At 46.1% G+C, this 21,514-nt stretch overlaps 1 protein-coding gene across 1 annotated transcript in view; it reads left to right on the top strand.

Annotated features, from left to right (window-relative positions):
* The first annotated feature begins 9,247 nt into the window (after nucleotides 1–9,247).
* PTPN9 (protein tyrosine phosphatase non-receptor type 9) overlaps nucleotides 9,248–21,514 on the top strand; it is a 109,598-nt gene continuing 97,331 nt past the window's right edge. Inside the window, exon 1 of the mRNA XM_090269973.1 lies at nucleotides 9,248–9,765. Within this exon, the coding sequence (XP_090126099.1) occupies nucleotides 9,703–9,765 (63 nt within the window). The 5' untranslated portion in view covers nucleotides 9,248–9,702. The remainder of the gene's footprint in view (nucleotides 9,766–21,514) is intronic.

Genomic DNA, 21,514 nt, shown 5'->3' on the forward strand with positions numbered 1-21,514 from the left:
AAAAGTATATTTTATTGATTATGTTGTTACACAGTAGTTCCAATTTTTTCCCCTTTGCTCCCCTCTGCCCACTACCCCCCTTCCCTCTAGCAATCCCACCCCCCTCAAGGGATTTTTTATTAAAGGTTGTACAGGCAAGTGCATCAATCCAGAAAGTAGCTTTTATGTTCTAAAAGCCAAGAACTTGCCCTGGTCCATGTGGCTCAGTTGGTGGAGCATTGCCCTGTAACCAAAAAGTTACTGGTTTGATTCCTGGTCAGGACACGTCCCTAGGTTGCCAGTTTGGTTTCCGGTCTGGGTGAGTACGTAAGGCAACCAGTCAATGTTTCTCTCTTTCTACTTCCTCTCTCTCTAAAAGTAATGGGGAAAAAAAAAAGTGCTCAGGTGAGGATAAAAAAATAAATAAAAATGAAACCCAAGAACTTGTGACTCTTAAATCTTGAGCTCCCAGGCTCCCTAAACCATGGTCCATTTCACTCTGGTTTTAGCACTTAAGCATTCTGCTGAGTTTCCAGTTGCTACTGTTGCTAATGTCATTTTCTAAAAGGTCTTACCAGGAACTGCAGTTCTTAGAATTTGAATATCTTTCCTATTCTAAGAAGACACATGTGATTTTCTTTGGTTTAGACATTGCCAGAGATAAAATGCAAATGGTGTTCATTCACTACTTCAACAAATGTTTGAGCACCTTCCAGAAAATAAGCCCTGTGCTAGGCCTCTGTGATGTAGAGTGGGTTATGGAGATAGACAGGACCAGTGAGAAAATAAATCCACCAGCAGCATACAGAGTGAGTGAAGACGATGGGATGACTTCTGTAGTGCAGAAAGGCCCATAGAGCCTCGGGGGCTGGGAAGAGCAGAAGGAGGTTTCACAGAGGTCAGAGTAGGACTGAGGCTCAGAGGTGGGACAGGAATGTGCTCTGTAGACAGGGAGGTTAGGAGTTCCTCACAGAGGCAGGAGTGTGCACAGCTGCACTCCTGCAGGGCAGATAGGGCGGGACTTGCTGAAGTCAATTCAAGCATGGCTCAAGCATAACATAGAATTGAAGGGCTGTGGGACAGGAAGCTAGAGAGAGAGAGGGGCCTGACTGTGTTATGCAGAGGTTTTGGATTTTATGTCATGGATGTAAAAGAGCCAATGAAGTGCTTTGAGTGGATAAAAGCCATTCAGATTTATAAACTAGAGATCTTTGTCAGCTGTGGGAATGGAAGGAAGACAGTGTCTGCTCTGGGTTCAGGAAACATGTCTCATTTCCCATTGGCTGTAATCTGCTCCCACACTGCTTTCCACCTTCCTAGGACTTATCTTATTGGACGGAATAATTAACTATTCCACTCTAGCAGCAGTAGTGTACTATGGACAAAATTATAGAGGGATCCAGGTCAGATGTGTGACATCCAGTTGTTCCTTTGTGTTGATTAATTCTGTGAACAAATCTTGGTGGGACCTGTGGTTGAGTGGAGCCTAATTACAGATTCAGCACACCAGTGGACTTAGCCTTCCAGCTGGGCTCTTAGCTGCTCAGGCCAACTCTGTCAAATCCAAGAAGATGCCCCCTGAGTGGTGTGGTTCAGTGGGCTGGGCATCGTTCTGCAAACTGAAAAGTCTCAGGTTTGATTTCTGGTCTGAGCACATGCCTAGGTTGCAGGCCAGGTCCCCAGTTGGGCGTGTACAAGAGGCAACTGATTGATGTTTCTCTCGCATATCAATGTTTCTCTCCCACTCTTTCTCCCTCCCATCCCCTCTCTCTTAAGAATAATAACTTTTTTTTAAATCCAAGAAGAAGCCACCTGCCCCACACCCAGTGATGTTCCTGCTGGCTGCAGATTTCCTGAATTCCAGTAGGATCAATTCTGCAATAGGAGCCTCGTGTTCCTCTTATCAAGAATCATGTTGTTGGCTGCCTAGATATTTCATCTCTGATCACCTGCCTCCTCAATGCTGTAGTCTGTATTCTCAGCAGCCACCTGTGTCATTTCAGGAGCAGTGCATGCTAGCTAGCATCAGTCAGATTTGGCTGGGCTCTGCCCAGAAATAATCAGGTCTGGAAGGACTACTTCCCCAAAGGATACTCTCTGTGGACAAATACATGAGTCAAAGAACGTATCAGCAAACATCACCATGTGCAACTTGATATTGTTGAATGATTGCTGGAAGGATGTATCTCAAGAGTGCCCCTTGTTTTTAACTGAGGAGCTAGTGTTGTCAATTACCAAATAGAATGTATGTCCTGGTCATGGTTCTTTGTGAGATGCTATCTGTTACAAAGATGGTTATATTATATGGTACTGTGATTGGATATTAGATTTCTGGCCACCCTTCTGAACATTTCCCACATTCTTTTTTGTGGAATTATCTCTTCCCCAGGCAATATGGTATGGTGGGACTATAACTTGGGGTAACTCCCCTCCTTAGCCAAGCATCAGGTTCATGACTCAATTTGGGATAGTCACACACTCCTAAGAATTTGTGTCTCAAGTAGAGGAACAAAGGAAGTGATGAGTAGGAATTCATTTATTTTGCCCAGGGAGGGGTTGGGAGTGTCTCTTTTTCTTGCTGCAAAACCTGTAAACATCTAGTAAATTTCATCTTATTTAAAGTAGCCAGAATTTATTTCCTGATACCACTGCTCAGTGTGGCCCTGAGTTACTTGCCTTGACTGGAGGACCAGCTTGGCATGAGTTAACAAGGGACTACTACAATTGTTGAGATCATCTAACTTAGCTCAAGTGCCACTGGAACCCATGCACTGAAAAAACGACCAGGCAAAATAAGAAGTCTTAGTTATTTTTTTAAAAGTCTATTTATTGATTATGTTGTTAAAATAGTTCCAATTTTTTCCCCTTTGCTCCCCTCTGTCCAGTACCCCCCTTTCCTCCAGCAATCCCATCCCCCTTAGTTCATGTCCATGAGTCATGCATATAAGTTCTTTGGCTTCACCCTTTCCTATATTATTCTTAATTTCCCCCTGTCTATTTTATTACCAACCGATTATGCTTCTTAATCCCTGCACCATATCCCCATTTCTCCCCCTTCCCCTTACCAGCTGATAACCCTGCAAATGATCCCCATACTTATGATTCTGTTCCTATTCTGGTTTGTTTGGTTGGGTTTTGTTTTTATTTTTTAGATTCAGTTGTTGATAGTTGTGAGTTTGTTGTCATTTTAGTGTTCATAGTTTTGATCTTTTTCTTAAGTCCCTCTAACATTTCATATAATAATGGCTTGGTGATGATGAACTGCGTTAGCTTTACCTTGTCTGGGAAGCACTTCAACTGCCGTTCCATTCCAAATGACAGCCTTGCTGGATAGAGTAATCCTGGTTGCAGGTTGCCTTTCATCACATTGAATACTGCTTGCCAGTCCCTTCTTGCCTGTAAAGTGTCCTCTGAGAAATCAGCTGATACTTCTAGAGGCACCCCCCCGTAGGCAACTCTACCTCTCTTGCTGCTTCCAGGATTCTGTTTATCTTTCACTTTTGGAATCTCAATCATGATGCGTCCTGGTGTGGTCCCCTCTGGGTCCAGCTCGCCTGGGACACTGTGCTTCCCGGACCTGTATGTCCATCTCCTTCACAAAATTTGGGAAGTTTTCCTCATTTTTTTCAATTCTTGTTTCTTCATTCTACATTGGTTGACTTTTTTTCTTCCTTATGTTCCAAATCATTGATTTGAACCCCGGTTTCCTTCTCTTCACTGTTGGTTTTGTGTGGATTTTACTTCGTTTCACTTAGCATAGCCTTCACTTCTTTTATGTGTTTGCTGTACTCAAGCATATCTGTCAAGCCTGTGAGCATCTTTATCACCAATGTTTTGAATTCTGCATCTGTTAGGTTCTCTATCTCCTCGTTGCTTAGTTCTCCCACTGGAACCTTGATCAGTTTCCCCTTTTGGGCCATACTTCTCTGTCTCCTCATTCTGACAGGCTCCTGTGTTTGTTTGCCTCTGCGTCCCAGGTAGAGCTGTTGCTCCTGTTACGTTGTAAGGGGTGGAGCCTTAGGGGTTCGTCAGTATAGGGCGACCTGTTTCACCACTGTTGTGGTGCTGTATGTGGGGGAGGGGTCCGAGAGGGAACAATGCCGCCTGCCCAGCACTCGCCCCTTTTCCAGGCACCTTCCCCACTTCCACACCAGACTGGTGCCCCTCTAGCTGCTGCCCTGGCCATCGTTCCCAGTGTGGGTGGGTCTGCGGACGTTCTAGGACTGTGGGGGCCCTTTAAACAAGCAGACTCTGCTAAGAGACCAGCAGTTTCTGCCTCCACCCCAACCCTCACTGGTCTGCACAGTCAGAAGCAATGAGGCTTGATTTTCCCTGGTGCTGGGACCATGAGCTGCGAGGTCCAGTGAGGAGCTGGGAACCCTCCCCAGGTGTCCCTCCCGACTTTTTAAAACGTGTGACTAAGCGTTCTGCCAGCCTGCCGCTGCCACCGCCACCACACTGCATCCTCTCTGCCTCGGCTCCGCCCCTCCTCTCTGTCTGGATGAGTATTTCTTCTTTATATCTTTGTTTGCTGGACTTCCATGCAGTTTGATTTTCTGAAACTTCTGGTTGTTTCTAGCTTTGAGGTAGTTGTATTCCTTCTTACTTGTGGAGGGAGATGCAGCGTTTCTGTATACGCCTCAGTCTTGGCCGAAAGTCAGAAGTCTTGGTTATTTTAATGTCAACTGAGAAAAGCCATGCTGGATTCTAATGACTGCATGGAAGAGTTGGTGTCAAACAAATCCACTTGATTTTGCAATAATTTATCTCCACTAGTTAACTTCTCACTTACGTTTCAACCCACTGAAATCTGACTTGTGTCCATAACACTTCAAGTGTTCTCATCAAGGGGCTGGTTGTCTCCTGTTTTCCAAAGATAAGGGACATTTCCCATTACCTGACTTTTCCTGCCCTATATATGCTGATGCCTCCTCTGTCTTATTGTTGGCCCTGTAAATATAGTGGACCACTTACCAGTCATCTCTCAATCATCTCCCATTCATCTCAAAGTTAGCATGTCCCAAACTGAACTCATTAGCTTTCTCCCTTAGCCATGCTCTTCCTGGGATCCTTGTCCCTGTTAATTGCATTTAGTCACCTTGGCTAGGGAACTTCCTCATGATCTGGCCTTAGTGTATCTGTCTGGTTCCATAACCCATAAATTACCTTGTCTCCTTTGCTTCCTCCTTCCTAGTGATGCTGCTTCTATGTTCTCTGTACACATCTTTTTCATACTACACCCCTGCCCCCCCCACACCATCCCTCTTTAATCTAATTGCATTCACCTAATGACTATACCTAGTCATCTTTTAAAACTATTCAACAGATCCCTATTTGAAACTTTACCTCAGTAGGCAGAATTAGCCATTCTCGCCTTTGTGCCCTCCCCATCCCACTACATGTCTATTAACCAAAGTTAGGGATGATCCACAAGACTGCTGTCATTTTACACTAATTGGAAGTTAGGGATAGCCCCCAAGACCACTCTTAGGTTTCATAATTCACCAGAAGGATTCACAGAATTTACTGAAAGCCTTTATACATGATAAAAGTTTGTCACAGTGAAAGGAAACATTAAAACAGGCAAGGGAAGAAATGCATGGGGCAGAGTCAAGGAAAGTTCCAAATGTGGATTTTCCAGTGTTCCTTTCCCAGTGGAGTCATGGACAGCATTAAACTTTTTGGTAGCTATGAGTGACAATACAGAGTATTGCCAACCAGGGACTCTCACCTGAGCCTTGGTGATTTACAGAGGCAGAAAGGTGGCCAGAGGCAGCCTGGGCAACTATTGTGCCTAGCCCAGGGGCATTCTGCCCATCTTGAGGGACTGTGGGACTGAAGAGGCAAATTTTGAAACCTAGAGATCTCTTCTGGCTGGAGCTTGAGACAGACAGACCATTAGCATTTGTAACAAAGTTGCTCCCTCCCAGTGGGCTGGCAATCTTTCAAGCCTTTTGTCTCCCTCTGCTTTTGACTTTCAGGTTTTCTCTGCAGACAGACTGGGGAAATAAAAAATGGAATTCAAATCTGTCAGTTCTGCTACTCTTTGGTGACTTTAGCAAATGTTTTGTAAGGGAGGGAATTGAAACTGGCTCAAATAAGGTTCTGTCTGCTCTGGCCTCCTCATTAATACACACATAAGTCAAAGTGAGTGAAAGCAATGCAATCTAATTCAGATGGTACCTCTTTCTTATAGTGAATGTTTTTCACAAGCAACTAAGTATCCAAGATAACCAAACCTGTTTGGTATTCTTTGGTAAGAATTGGACTTTGCTAGAAAAGGACAAACCCATTCTTTCAGCAAACAGTGACTGAGCACCTCATACTGTGCACTGTATATTGTGCTGGTTCTGAAGAGACAGTAATAAGACATGGTCCCTGCCCTCAAAGAGCTCATGATCTAATGGGAGAGACTATCAAGGAAGCAAATAATTATAACTTGGGGTTGTGTAAACTCTAGACACAGGTATCAGGTGTAAAAGTAACATAGTATAGTGATTAACATGTGATCTGGTAGTGGTAAGTAGGGGTGTCAGATGAGAAAATTATGTGAGGAAAGAGGCAGATCATATTTTAATCAAACAAAATAAAACAACCCAGAGAATGGCTATGGTAAGGACCAGTCAGTTCCTGTAGTATTGGGTAATGGGGCAAAATGTAATCTATTGTACAAGGGATGAGATTTTTCACCTTCCTTACAGAGGCTCACCTTCAGCCATCCTAGTGATTATAGGCATAGCCTATGAGTAAACAAAAAAATTTTCACCCTAAGACATTGGTTAGCAGTATGACCTCTTTACTCTGTATCTGTTTGTCTTTTGGAAAAAATGGCAATAAGAACTTTGGATATTTTATAGCCAAAGCACTTCTTATAGCACAACACACGTCTCTTTCATAGGCAATAGATATTTTGAGTAGCTTTGGATTTTAGAAGTTGTTTTGGGGGAAGGGTTATAAAATTTCAATCACAGCCTTGGAAGTATCTAGTCTTAGACAAGAACAGATATAAACAAGGCAGGAGAAAATGGTAAGATAAAGACCTCAGAGTTAAGATGACTCTCTTCATTTAGTCTCTCAACACACATTTATGAAGGGCCTGCCTACTAGGTACTAGGCTCTAGGCACTGAGGTTCTGGGGACTAATAGGACAGATGTGGTTCCCAACTCCCTGGAGCTTAGAGTTTCAAGGAGCAGGCAGACACTAGGCTAATGAACAAGTACATGATAGCAAATTGTGACCTGCTCTCTGGTAAAAAATTAGATGGTACTGTGAGAGTTAACAGGGAGTCTAATTCAGTTTAGGGAGTAGCCACAGAAGATCTTGCTGAGGAAGTGACTTTTGAGCTGAGACCTTAAGGATGAGTCAGATTTGTCTCATGAAGATAAGAAGGGGAGGATAAGCTTTCTAGACAGACACCTGAAACCTAGGCTTTAAAAGCAAAAAACAAAAATAGAACCGTAACACCTCTCCCCCTAATATTCCCTTTGTAATTTATTTTCCACTTTCAGATTTAAGTTGATGTTAATTATTTAACTATTAAATTTATTGGGGAAAACATTGGTTAATAGCATTATATAAGTTTTAGGTGTACAACTTTATAATACAACATCTGTATACTCTATTGTGTGCTTACCACCTGTAGTCTGGTCCCCTTCCTTACTTTTGTATTGGACCCCTTTCATCTTCCTTCTCCTCTTCATGTTAATTTAATAAGAATGTGATTTCTGTCACCTACACTCCTCCAACCCTACCCTAGCCTTTCTTTAGAGGCCCTGTGTCCAAGCATTTAAAAATGCAAGAAGGCTATGTCTGTACATATGGATCTACCTTATATGTGTTTTTTGGTAAAACAAGGAGCATAATTTCAGCTATCACATACTTTTGTGATGAGAGTAGATGAATGCAAGTCATTTAGAACAGTGTGGCACATGGCAAGAATACAATAAATGTGAACTTATTATTTCAGTATGTGTACTATAATTTATTTACTGACTCTCCTATTGATAGGCCATTATGTTGTGTCCATTCTTTAGCTGTTACAAACCATTTTGCTCTCTTAAGATTTGATTGACGATGACAGTACCATACTTCATTTCCTTAGTTTGAGCCTGAAGTTATAGGCAAATCCTTTGTACTCCGATTACCCTAAGATTTACCTCAGAGCAACTTTAGCCAGCTACCTTGCACTTAGTTTTATTACCCATACCTCTGCTCAGAAACTTCCAAACGTTGTCCTGTGAGTTCCGAAAACTGTTCCCTTACACACCCACACGTTCCCCCCCACACAGCTGTGCTTCTAAAAACACTGTTGAGTTCTCTCCCAGTCCACTGCTAAACTTCTCCCTTTATTAATTCTCCTCACCTGATCCCTGTACTAGGCATTAAAATGCCTGGGTTAAAGTTTTAGCTTAATACTGATTAATTAGCTGTGTGACTTTGGATAAATCATTGAACCTTGGTGTACTGAGGTTCACTGGGCAAAACAAATATATCATAGAACTGTAAACAGTGGGTTGAGAGCCTCCGTCCTTTCCTGTGCATACTCGGTGGTATGTACTACTTAGGTCCTGCCATTTTTTCCTCCAGCCATTTGCCTGCTTAGGGAGAAAAACAATACAGTAATTTTCACATATAAGTGGACCTGTGTACTTCAAATGCATGAAGTGAGAGGCTGCTTTTAAAAGTCCCAGAGTAGCATTGCCTCAGCTGTCTGAAGACCCTTGGTTGGGTCTCTCCCAAGCTCTCCAGGACTCAGCCCTTTATATTGTTTATTTTCGGTCTGGAATGATGCGAAAACAGGGGCGCCCCTGCTTTTCCTGAGACGGAACGGGCTCAGACCACGCTGTAAGACACTCACTGTACCGCCTGCGGGGAGTTGGAGGCTTGCAGAAACAGAGGTGTTCTGGATGCGGTTTCCAAGTGCGAGGCTGCTGGAGTGGGGACTGAAGTTAGCTACGTTGACAGTTAAGTACGGGATAGCATCGCAGAGCGAGAGCCGGCTGGCTGACCCGGCTTTCCGTCGGCCAGCGACCGGGACAGGTGCAGACACACTCTGCGTCCCTCACTTGCAGGCGCTTGAGGCCAGTCACCATGGCGGCGTGCCCGGCCACAGCTCGTTTCTGAAAGACTGTCCTCTCCCTCCGGGGAACTTCGCCTCACAAAAATGCACGCTCCCGCCTTCCTTTTCCTCCTCCCGCCCACTCTTCCTTCAGCTGGAGGCCCCGCCAGGCACCTCTCTGTCGCCCCCTCCCGGACTGCGTCCCGGGCCGGCTGACCCAGCTTGCGGCCCGCCCATTAGCTAAGGAGACACGCAGTTTCTCAATGGAGCCGCGCGGAGCTCGGCGCCCACTAGGTCCTGCCGCCTCCCCGTCCCTCGCTGTGGCCTGCGCGGCTTCTGAGGAGCTGCGCTGAGGGGGCCGCGGTGGCCAGACAGGCAGCCAGAGGACCCGTCACGTTCAGTGGCAGCGAGGCGCCACCACCGAGGCCTCTAACGTTCTTCATTTCCTCCTCCTGCCTCTCGACGACTCTCCGCTCCCGTCTGCTGTTTTCCGGGAGAGGAGTGGGAGTGCGCGGAGGAGCGGAGAAAACACACAAGGACTTCCGCCCAGAAGACAGCGGCACTCGGGAGCCTTCGGACGAGAAGCGGCGGCATGCGCAGGCCAGACGTGGACTGCTGAGTGAGCGTCGCGCTCCCAGCCAGTGGTGTCTGCGGAGGTGGCGGGATGGAGCCACCGACCGCGCCCCAGGCCGACATGGCGCCGGAGCTGACCCCGGAGGAGGAGCAGGTAAGCCGCCCGACGGTGGGCGTGTCAGAGTCCAGGGTCTGCGCGCCCAAGCCCCCGGGGCCCTCGCCCGCAGCCGTGCCCTCCGAGCCCTCCCCTCCCCCCCCCCGCCAGGCCTCCCGGGCCCCAAGTTTGCGCAACCCTTGGCCTCCGGCCTTGCCTCCAGCCTTGCCTCCCTAGACAGGTCTTGCTTCCTTCCGTGAGGGTTTGTGTTTTTTAGGGGAGGAAACGCCCCAGTTGATTGGCAGGGCTCCTCCGGAGACCTTTTGCTCCTCGGAGGATGCCCTAGGTTTCCAGATGAGACCCGCGGGCTCCACGCGGCCTGGGCAGCCTGCGGGCACGTTGTGAAAGGTACAGGCCTTCCCACGCTCCCAAAGTCCTGGCCTGGACCGCTGTGTGCCGCAGTCCCATTTCCCGACCCCATCTCGTTCCGGTCTCCATCTTTCCGGAGGAGTCTGCGTGTAGCTCCATTGTCCCTTAATGCTTGGGATTGTCATTTCCCAGAAGGAAGTGGTTTGCGGTGTCATTTTGAGGGCTTTGGTACGGAAAAGCCAGGCCTTCTAACTCCCTCTCGCACATTTTTGCGGAGCAGACAGGGACCACACCTTCTGAGGAAGACAAGCTCCCTGCAGGCTTTTCCCTGCTTCGCCCTTGGCACTGCCCATTCCCGGCCTTAGAGCCATGAGTCCGATTCCATGTTTTAAGAAAAATCTGAAATAAGATGGTCACCCATTTCAGATTTTCCAGCCCTTCTTTCCAAGAACCACATTTGATAGTACAGTCTCTAGTGTGGAGACAATCTGGTTTTACAAACTAATTAATATTGGTTAATGGCCTTGTTTAAAACCTGACTGTTTAAAAACTTCTTTGTCCTCATTCGTGGAGATAAAATTTTTCATGTTGGGCCTCAGACCACAGTCTTGCCTTTTGACATTTTGAGATAAAATCTGCTCGGGGAAAAAAAGGAATGCTACTGCTCTGTATAAGCCATCCTAACATTCTGGTAACTGCAGTTGAGCCTTAATAACGTACTAGTCAGGGCCTAGTACAAGCAGGTGGCCAAGGAGCCCATCCTGCCAAAATTAGAGAAATTCTTTAGTACTAAACTGTGATGTGTTAGGTTGATTTTAAAGGGGCAAAACTCTTATTCACTTATTTTTTTGGGTGGTTAGTCAGATTTGAAGTTTCTATGTTTCTAAGACTTAATGACATCAGTATTCCACTATGAAAATGGCATTAGGTGCAAATATTAGGAAAGCGAATATTGATAGCATTGAGAAAGTATGTTTAGTAAAAATCTTTTACATCAAATGAACCTGATGGATGTAAACATGGACTGGTTGGAAACAAAATATTTGTATGTTAAGATCAAAAAGTTACGTGGTTTTTTATAATCATATCTTTTCCTACAAAATACTAAGTTTTCTACTGGCATTTCAAAATGTTGAAAAACAAACTTCCAGCCAAGATGGAGGCCTAAGTAGCCATGCTTCACCTTCTTCCACGACCATAAGAAGGATTACATCTACCTAAAAACAAAAACAGCCAAAACTACCAGAAAATTGAACTGCATGGTAGTTCAACAAACAAGAAACAAGGATTTAAAGAAGTTAATACTTATCCAGACAGATAGGAGGGGTGGAGATGAGGAGTGGGGAAAGAGAGGATGCGATGTGGTGGTGGCAGCAGCAAGGCAGTGGTTGTGGCTAGTTGGCAGTATGAGCAGTCACACATTATAAAAGCCAGGAGGGACACACCTAGGGAGTGATCCCAGTCCCAGGTCAGACTGTGCAGCTTATGGTTCCAGTGCTGGGAAAATAAAGCCTCATTGCTTTTAACTGTGAAAACCAGTAGGGGTTGGGGAGGTAGAAGAAACTGCCACTCTCTCAGAAGAGTCCATTTAGAGGGACCCCACAGTCCTAGACATATGGAAATCCCCCCACTCTGGGTACCACAACCAGGGCCACAGCTAGAGGGGCGCCAGTTGCATACGGGAAGCCAGTGAAGTGTCTGGAAAAGGGGCAAGTGCCAAGCAACTGGCATTGTTCCTTCTCTGACCCATCCCCCACATACAGCACCACAAGGCAGTGAAACTGGTTGCCCAGCACTGACCAACACCTAAGGCTCCGCCCCTTAAAATATAACAGGTGTGACAGCTCTACCTAATACAGAGAGGGAAACATAGAGGCCTGTCAAGTTCAGGAGACAGAGAAGTATGGCCCAAAAGAGGGAGCAGATCAAGACTCCAGAGGGAGAACTAAGAGAGGAGGAGATAGCCAACCTAACAGAGTTCAAAACACTGGTGATAATGAAACCCACAGAAATGATTCAGTATGGCAAACACAGAAGGGAAGAAGGGAAGGCTATACTAAATGAAATGAAGAAAAATCCACACAAAACCAATAGTGAAGTGAAGGAAGCCAGAGTTCAAATCAATGATTTGGAACATAAGGAAGAAATAAACAGTCAACCAGTACAGAATTAAGAAACAAGATTTGATAAAAAACAAGGAGAGGCTTAGGGACCTTTGGGACAACTTTAAATATATTAACATTCGAATCATAGGGGTACCAGAAGGAGAAGAGGAAAAGCAAGAAATTGAAAGCTTAGCTGAAAAATAATGAAGGAAAATTCCCCCAATTTGGTGAAGGAAATAGACATACAAGTCCAGGAAGCACAGAGTCCCAAACAAGCTAGACTCAAAGAGGACCATACTAAAATACATCATAATTAAAATGCTAATAGTTAAAGAGAGAATATTAAAAGCAGCAAGAGAAAGGCAGAGAGTTACCTACAAAGGAGTTCCCATAAGACTGTCAGCTGATTTCTGAAAAGAAACTTTGCAGGCAAGAAGGGACTGGCAAGAAGTATTCAAAAGGATGAAAAGCAAGGATCTACAACCAAGATTACTCTATCCAGCAAAGCTATCATTTAGAATGGAAGGGCAGATAAAGGGCTTCCCAGACAAGGTCAAGCTAAAAGAGTTCATCATCACCAAGCCCTTATATGAAATGTTAAAGGGACACATCTAAGAAAAAGAAGAGTATCAAAACTATGAAAATTAAAATGACAACAATCTCACAACTATCAACAAATTAAAAAAACAAAAACAAACTAAGCAAACAACTAGAATAGGAACTGAACCATAGATATGGAGATCATATGGAGGGTTATCAGTGGGAAGGTGGAAGGGAGAGAATGGGGGAAATGGTGCAGGGATCAAGAAGCAGAACTGATTGGTACGAAATAGACAGGGGGGCATTAAAAATCTTAAAGTTAATGGAGAAACCAAAGGACTCATAATGCATAACCCATGGACATGAACTAAAGGATGGGGTATTGATGGAGGGAAGTGGGGTACAGAGCAGAGGAGGGCAAAGGGGAAAAATATTGGGATAACTATGACAGCATAATCAATAAAATATACTTAAAAAAACCAAAATGTTGAAAGACAAACATAAAAGCTGCATAGTTCCAAGTATCATAGTTCCTATTACTGTAAAACTTGATGAAATTTCATATTTTACTTTAATATTACGTGAGAGTACTCTTAACTTAAGGTTTCTCTAAAACGTTTAAACAGCAAATGCATGTTAAGTCTTATCAAAGGAGTTGTCATAGGAAGTGACACATTCTATAATGCTAGTCCAATACTCAAACAATTTTAAACTTATTTGGAGTTGATTTCAAAGCTGTGGCAGAATCTTTGACATATCTTCAATATTGGAAAAATCTTGTACTTTTGAGAGTCAATTTGATTTTGGCAAATAGAAAAATCTTGGATTCCTATTACAGAAATGAAGTAGGGGATCAACTGAGTTAAGGCAAGATTGGAATGCATTTAGGTTCTCTTTGGAGTATGGGAAATTGCCTTACAGATACTTCTGGAGCAGATCCCTTCCTGAATGGTTCCTTTCTCCCATACATTCATGTGAATCAGAAACCCAGTTCTCATGGACACTGTTTTCTCTCAGCCCCTGTGTATTATATTGATACATCAGCAGGTTTTCCTGAATATCTCTTGAATTCTTTGACTTCTTCATCACCCCTTTTATCACCCTAGTCCCCAAGCTATTGTCACATCCTGACAGAACTTATATTTCCTGCCTGACCCACCTGCATTTCTTAGTTATTTCAGAAGCTAAAGGCAAACTGCAGATCTGATAGCATCTTCCCCTCAGCCTACCTGCCCCCCAAATAAACATTCATAAAACCCTTCAGTGGCTTTTTCATTGCTCTTGGGGTCATCACAACTCTTGAATGTAGTCTGCAAAGCCTCAGCCATTGAGTGATCTAGAGCCCTAGATAATTCTCAAACTTCCTCTTTGCCCCAGGCACACTGGCCTTTTGATCCTAGGTGCTACAGGGTCTTTGGACAAGCTGCTTTCCTCTGTCTGAAAATAACCCTCCATTGCTAACTCCCTCTTCATCCTTCAGCTCTCAGCTTTTACTTTCTCTGGAAGGCCTTCGTGACTTCTCCAATTAGGCTAGATCTCTGTTATTGGCTCTCTGAGTACCATGTACTGTCTGTCTTCTTTATGTTACTTACCACAAGTTTACACTCTGTGAGATGGCGTGAACAGAAGCTCCGTGAGGCTTGGAAAGGTGTCTGCTTTTGCTCTCCATCATGTGTGTCAGGCTGCCTTTGCTCCAAGAAATCACCCAGAGAACAGTCTTAAGATTTTACACCAGGTTTATTGAAGGAAGGGAGGGAGGGAAAGGGGTTAGAGGGAAGAGGAAAACTCCCAGACCAACACGAGGGTCCGCAGGAGCAAGAAAAGGGGGAAACGAGACTCCTGGTCTATCTCAAGGGCCCGTTGGAGTCTCCTGCCTTGCAGATGCAGGTGCCGTCTCCACACCTTTCCAGACATACATTTTGGTTAGCGTGAATTTTACCCATTGACACTTTTGGCAGGTTAATTTGCCCATGATTTATTTGGATTTGGTCCATTTGCATATGTCTAAAGTCCAGGCGGACAGTCCAGCTGCCGCCATGTTCTGATATTTCCAATCTTCTGTTTGTAGTAAAAAGAATGATGCTGAGGTCCAGTGTCAAGGATGGAGGGTTTTTTAGGAAAAAGGGTGTCGCAGTTAGTTGTTCCGGCTACTTCCTGCTGGCATGGGGGTGTAGTTAGAGTGTATATTTCCCTCCGTAGCTGTATCTCTGATGTTTCGTGTGCTGGCAGGGGTTGGTACCAAGGAGTAGACAGGAGCATGAAGGTGTGGGCTGTCTGCACCATAGCTGTATTGATGATTCTTTTGATGAAGTTGACAAGGAGTTGTAGGAGGCAAGGTCCTAGGATGAGAACTAAAAGTAGTGTTAGCAAAGGTGCAAGGAGGGGTAGAAGGATGGACTTCAGAGGGACAGTTAAGTTAAACCATGAATCTGATGAGCTGCTTATCTCTTAATTGGGCAGCTCAGTCTGTTAGCCTTTTAACTATATCTTGTACTAGTCCAGATTGGTTAATATAAAAACACCAGTCTTGCCCCCCAAAGCACAGGTACTCCCTTTATGGGCAGTAAGGAGGTCTAAAGCCCTTCTATTCTGAAGGACAACTCCGGCTAGGGAGTTTACCTGATATTCAAATTTAGAAACAGCCTGTGCTATATCTTCTAGGCTCTGTTCAAGCTCTAGGGATAACTCCTGATGATACTTGAGGGATGTTCCCAGCCCTGCTGCTCCTGTTGCGACTCCAGTAGTTATGCCAAGGGCTGCCAGGATGGGGATTAGTACTGGAGCTCGTCTTGCTCTTATCGCCGTAGAAAGGGGAATAGGAATCTCCGAGTCAGGTGGCATCACCTGGAGGGGAGCGGTTAGAAAGGCGATGGTGCAAATCCCTGTCCAATTAGTAGGTAGACATAGGTAGGCTTGTGATCCACACAGAAAGAAAATGCTAGAATGTTGAAGGCATACCTGAAGATGAAGGCGGTAGGCAAGTCTGAGAGTTGTCGGAGATGTGCCTGTATTGAGTGCCCCGTAGATGTTCCAGGTACCTCCTAAAGGTATTGTCTGGGTTTCTTTTTCCCAGACCGAGATAGTCTCTGCCCAGGTCATTCCCTGGATGGGGTCAGGCACTGAGAAATTTGCTATAAAACGCCTCGTAGATTAAGAGTAAGATTATACCACTGGTGACAGTTGGCACTCACAGGGGAGCTGGGATTGGAGGTACTGAAGGGGAATGGCAGGGGAGAGGGGCTTATAGTACAAGAGGTATGGTTGCAAGTCCCAGCGAGCTTTAGTAGGGGAGGGGTTGTGAACTGGAGAAGGTATGAAAATTTTTCTTTTTTTAAGATTTTATTTATTTCTTTTTAGAGAGAGGGTAAGGGAGGAAGGGAGGGAGAGAAACATCAATGTGTGGCTGCCTCTCGTGCACCCCCATCTGGGGACCCAGTCCACAACCCAGGCATGTGCCCTGAGTGGGAATTGAACCAGTGACCCTTTGGTTTACAGGCCAGTGCTCAATCCACTGAACCACACCAGCCAGGGCGGTATGTAAATTTTGATGCCAGGTTCAGATGAGAGGCTGGGTGATTCTCACATTGCTCCTGGCATGTTACATTGATCGTGAAGTCACATAGAGCTGGCAGGTGACCTACTGGGCTACAAGATCCTGAATGTTGAGTATAAGAAACACAAATGAGTATTTGCTGGCCTTGGGGCATGGAGACCGTGGTGAAGACTGGTCCTGTAATAGATAGGGACTTAGAAACATAAGTCGAGAGGTTTTTTTAGATATTGTTTGGCTAAGTAAGTGAGATTCATGTGGGGCTGTGTGAATGCGGAGGAGAGCCACAGGCAGCAGGTGGGGCCAGGGTTCCCATACCTGTCAAGCAAGCCAAGTTAAGTGGCTTTTAAGAAGGCCATTCATGCGTTCTACCTTCCCTGAGGACTGAGGCTGGTAGGGAACACGCAGTTTCCAAGTAATGCCCAAAGTTGTGCTGACCTGTGAAGTAATTTTAGAAATAAAGGCTGGGCCATTATCAGATTGTAGGGATTGAGGCAGTCCAAACCTAGGAATAATTTCTGTTAGTAAAACACGAACAACCTCATTTGCTCCTTCTGAGGTAGTGGGAAAAGCTTCCACTCAACTGGAAAAGGTATCCACTAACACTAGTAGATACTTGACCTTTTTAACTGGTGACATGTGGGTGAAGTCGATTTGCCAATCTTGTCCTGGAATTTGTCCCCTGGCCAGGTGAGTAGGGAACGGTGGAGGTCTAACTCTCCCTTGAGCTGTCTCCTTTTGGCACACTGAGCACTGACAAGTGATCTTGGTGCAGGTGCTAAGAAGTCGGGTGTTATGTAGGCTGGGTACCAACAGACTGCTGTGAGCCTTTGATCCCAGGTGGGTCTGTTGGTGTAAAGCATGTAGGATGTCTTCGTCATGGCCCTGAGGCAGGATGACACGGCCATTGAGGATAAACCATCCATTGCGAACGGTGGCTCCTAGCTGGGCATAGTCCTGATGTTCCTGGTTCGTATATGAGGGTGGGTTGTCCGGCAAGAGAAAACATAGTTTAGCAGCTGCTTGTCAAGCCTGTAACCACGCTTCATAGCCGGCTTTAGCATTGCCTTTAGTTTATGTGGGTGTTGTCATGCCAATGTCCTCAGCAGTGGACGACAGCAGCCTTCTTTGGTAGTTGGGCTGCTTGTAAAACTTTTAGGATCAGCTTCTTGTTGACTGTTGAAGATTGCTTAGCTGTGAGCTATCCTCGTTCTCTCCAGATTGGAGCATGGGAGTGCAGGTTATGGAAAGCATACTTAGAGTCAGTATAAATGTTGATTTCCATACCTGCAGCTCTATGGAGAGCCCTGATGAGGGCAATGAGCTCAGCCTGTTGGGAGGTAGTCCCAGGAGGTAAAGGCCCCGACTCTTTTACCCTTTCAAGGCTCACAACAGCATATCCTGCCCCATGTTCTGGGGCATTTAGGGAGCTGCCATCGATGTACCAGGTAGGTGCAGGCCCAGATAAGGGGAATTCTTGGAGTTTGGGGAAGGGATGAGAAAAGAACCTACAATTTCCATGCAGTCATGCAGGGTTGTGGTTGGCGAAGAGGTCTGTGCCAGGTGGAGGGACTTGGCTGGGTTGATAGCACTGCCATGTCCTAAATGGCTGTTAGGGTTTTCTGAGAGTGGCAGGCAGAAATTGGACACGGGAATGTGAGGCTGCCACTACCGCCTGATGCGTGAGCAGATTCTTGAGAGTGAGAGGCCACAACGTAGATTACTGCAAAAGGAATTAACTTCAGGGCATCCTGAACCAGCAAAGCCGCTGCTGCAAGGACTCACAAGCAGGTTGGCCATCTGAGTGAGGAAGAGTCTAGGGGCTTGGAGAGATAAGCGATGGCCTGTAGTTGGGGCCCCATGCGCTGGGTGAGGACACCTAGGGCAAAGCCATAATTAGAGTCAACATAAATATAGAATGGTTTCTCAGGATGCAGAAGTCAATGCAGGCACCAAGATCAGGTCCTGTTGTAATCTGTTAAAGGAACCTTTAAGGTTAGAGGAAGGGTCTAGGGAGTCCAGAAGATTGCCTGTTGTTGCCTGATAGAGGGGCTTGGCTATAGCCCCGAAGGCAGGGATCCAAGTCCGGAAAAAATTAGCTGGTCCTAGGAAGGAGAGGAGGTTCGCCTTGGTGGCTGGAAACTGAAAGGTTTCTATAAGTGTCCTTCTTTCATTCATCAGGGCTTTTGAATGAGGTGTTAAGGTTAGTCCTAGATAAGTGACTTGTTGGGTAAATTGCCCCTTGTGGAAAGAGATTTGAAATCCCTTGTTGCCAAAAAGTTGAGAAGGAGGGCCGTGTACCAGTGAGAGTCTTTCTGAGGGGCTACACAGCAACAGGTCATATTGGATTAGATGACTGAGAACCAGGTTAATTTGTGCTAAGTCCTGTGTCCAGACAGGTGGGGACTATCCCGAAAGCCTTGTGGGAGGACGGTCCAGGTAAGTTGCTGCATTTTTTAGGTATGTGGATGTGTCCAGGTAAAAGCAAAGAGGTCCTGGGAGTCAGGGTTGAGTGGGATGGTGAAAAAGGCAACTTAAAGGTCCAGGACGGTGAAGAATGTTGTGCCGGTGGGACAGAATTGAGTAAGTTGTATGGGTTTGGGACAGTGGGAGTGATTGGGGAAGTAACCTCGTTGACTGCCTGAAGATCTTGGACTAATCGAAAGGACCCTTTGGGTTTCTTAACAGCTAGGATCGGAGTGCTGGCAGGAGAGTTTGCTGGCCGTAGAAGTCAAGCTTTGAGCAGGTGGCGAATGACTGACTGTAGACCCTGCATCGCTCGTGTACTGAGGGGATACTGAGACCGACTGGGGTATGAAGCCCCAGGCTTGAGTGTGACCCGTACTGGCTGGTGGTGTCTGGCTACTGCTGGGTCCTCAGTATCCCAAACAAGGGGGTTAACATTCACACTATAATGGTGCAGCTGAAGATGGGTATCCCCTTGGGTAGCTTCTTGCGCTAAAGCCAAGAGGGAAATGGAGTCAACCTTAGCCCCTCCATCTAAATTAAGAGACAAGGATGCCCCTAGTTTGGCCAGGATATCTCTTCCCAAGAGGGCGACTGGGCATTCAGGCATAATCAGGAAAGAATGTACGAAGGTTAAGGACCCTAATGTACATGTGAGGGATTAGGTAGCTAAGGTTTTAGTATGGACCCCGTTAACTCCAATAATAGAGTTGGGGGATGGGTGTAAAATACCCACATATTCATAAGGATGGAGTAGGTCACCCCCGTGTCTACAAGAAGGGAGACCAGCGTACCTGCCACCACCATGATTACTCTGGGCTCAGTCGTTGAGATGGTCAGAGGTGGGGCTCCGAGCCTGGGCACAGTCAGTCATCTGTGGCAAGCCCGAACAAATTGGGAATGCTGAAGTCTTCGTCCTTCTGAAGTTGAGCTGAACTGGACTGGAGTAGTCTACTGTTCCCCTGGTTAGAGGCCAGAGGACAGTCACCCCTCCAATGTCCCTTCTGTCCGCAGAATGGACAGGGACCCGGTGGGGGTTGTGGTTGGGGGCATTGTCATGCCCAGTGACCTGTCTGCTTACACTTGAAGCACAGTCCTGGAGAGGCTTAGGCAAGCCTTGGTTCTCTTGACCTTGACTTTTCGTGGGCTGACCCTTAATGGTGTTAGCTAACATAAGGTATTTATGCTGGTCCCTTTTTAATTTTTGTTGTTTCTCTTCCTCCTCTCTGTTATTAAAGACTCGGAAGGCAATCGAATTAGGTCCCTTTGGGAAGTTTTGGGTCCATCCTCCATCTTCTGTAACTTTCTTCTGATGTCGGGGGCGGAGTGTGTAATAAAATGGGTATTAAGATAGACCTTGCCCTCTTCTGAGTTGGGGGTCTAAGTTGGTGTACTTGAGAATGGCCTCTGTAAGCTGGCTCATGAAGGAGGCTGGGTTCTCAGAGACCTCCTGTGTAAGTTCTAGGATGTTGTCATAATTGACGACCTTAAGGGAAGCCCTATGCATGCCTTCAGCTAGGCATGTGAGAAAATGAGACATCTTAGCCAAATCAGGGGACCCTGACTGATAGTTCCAGTGAGGATCCACTGCTGGAACTGCAGTGGGTCTGGTTGGACTTCTATTGGGATCCCGGATGTGTATGGTGTCTGCAAATGTATAGGCGGCAGACAGAATATGATCCTTTTCCTCTGGGGTGGAGGAGGTTAGGATGACATAGACATCTTGTTATGTTAAGCAATAGGTCTGAGTTATATATAGGAACTCCTTGCAAAAGTGGGTAGGATTTGCAGTATGAGGCCCTAGACGGCCCTCAATTTGGGCTAAATCCATGAGGGAAAAGGGGACATGTACCCAGACAATGCCCTTAGCTTCTTCCACCTCGCAAAGAAGATACAGGCCCGAGGATAATGGGGTGAGAAGGCATGAGAGCAGCCCGAGAATGGGTGCGGGGAGGCAAAGTGAGAGGGGTGGAGTCCTGGGGCAGCAATGGCTTGTCTTTGGCTGGCAATTCAGGAGGAGAGGGAGATAAGAGAGAAGGGTTTATCATGGGGGGGGCTGTTGACCGGGAGGGGGCATATGGAGAGGAGAAGGGTGTCCAAGGTCTGAGATTTACTTCTGTAAAAGATGAGGATGGAGGTGGGGGCGGTCAGGGGAGTTTGTCGGCACAGAGGAAATGTAAATGGAGGTTAGTTGAAGGAGAATAAGTTGGAGGGAGGAGCAGGAGGAGCAAAGGGGGACAGTCTGCTGCGAAGAATAAAAAAGCCCTCTGCATATGGAACTTTGGACCATCTGCCATTACGCCTGAGGTAGTTGTCGAGATCAATAAAATTCGAGGGTCAAATGTTCCATGTTCCAGCCAGCAGCATTTGTTGTGAAGGGAATATCGAGGCCAGGTAACAGTGGAGAAAGAAATTAGCTTTTTTAGCTTTACCTGGGACTCTTATTTGAAGGGTCCAGAGGGTCCGACAGAGACAACCCAAAGGGGAGTCCTTCGGAGGCAGGGATTGATGTGCTCCCGTGGTGCTGAGAGTAACGACCCAGAGGGTGAGTGTAAGACGAAGTGAATCAGGAGGGTTAAGGAGTGTCCCCGCTTAAACCGCTGATTCTACGAGGTGCAAAGGCCCTGAGCGAACTGTCCAGGGGAAGGGCATCCCCAGCCAACTCTGGAAGTTCAACCGAGCACAAAGGCTCCAAGGTGCAAATGTCTCAAACTGTCCACAGGGTGGGCGTCCCCAACTCTGGTGGAAGTTCAACGAGGCGCAAGGCCCCCAGGAAGAC

This window comes from Furipterus horrens, unplaced genomic scaffold (assembly GCF_987537825.1).
Source record: "Furipterus horrens unplaced genomic scaffold, mFurHor1.1.pri manual_scaffold_3, whole genome shotgun sequence".
Classification (NCBI taxonomy): Eukaryota; Metazoa; Chordata; class Mammalia; order Chiroptera; family Furipteridae; genus Furipterus; species Furipterus horrens.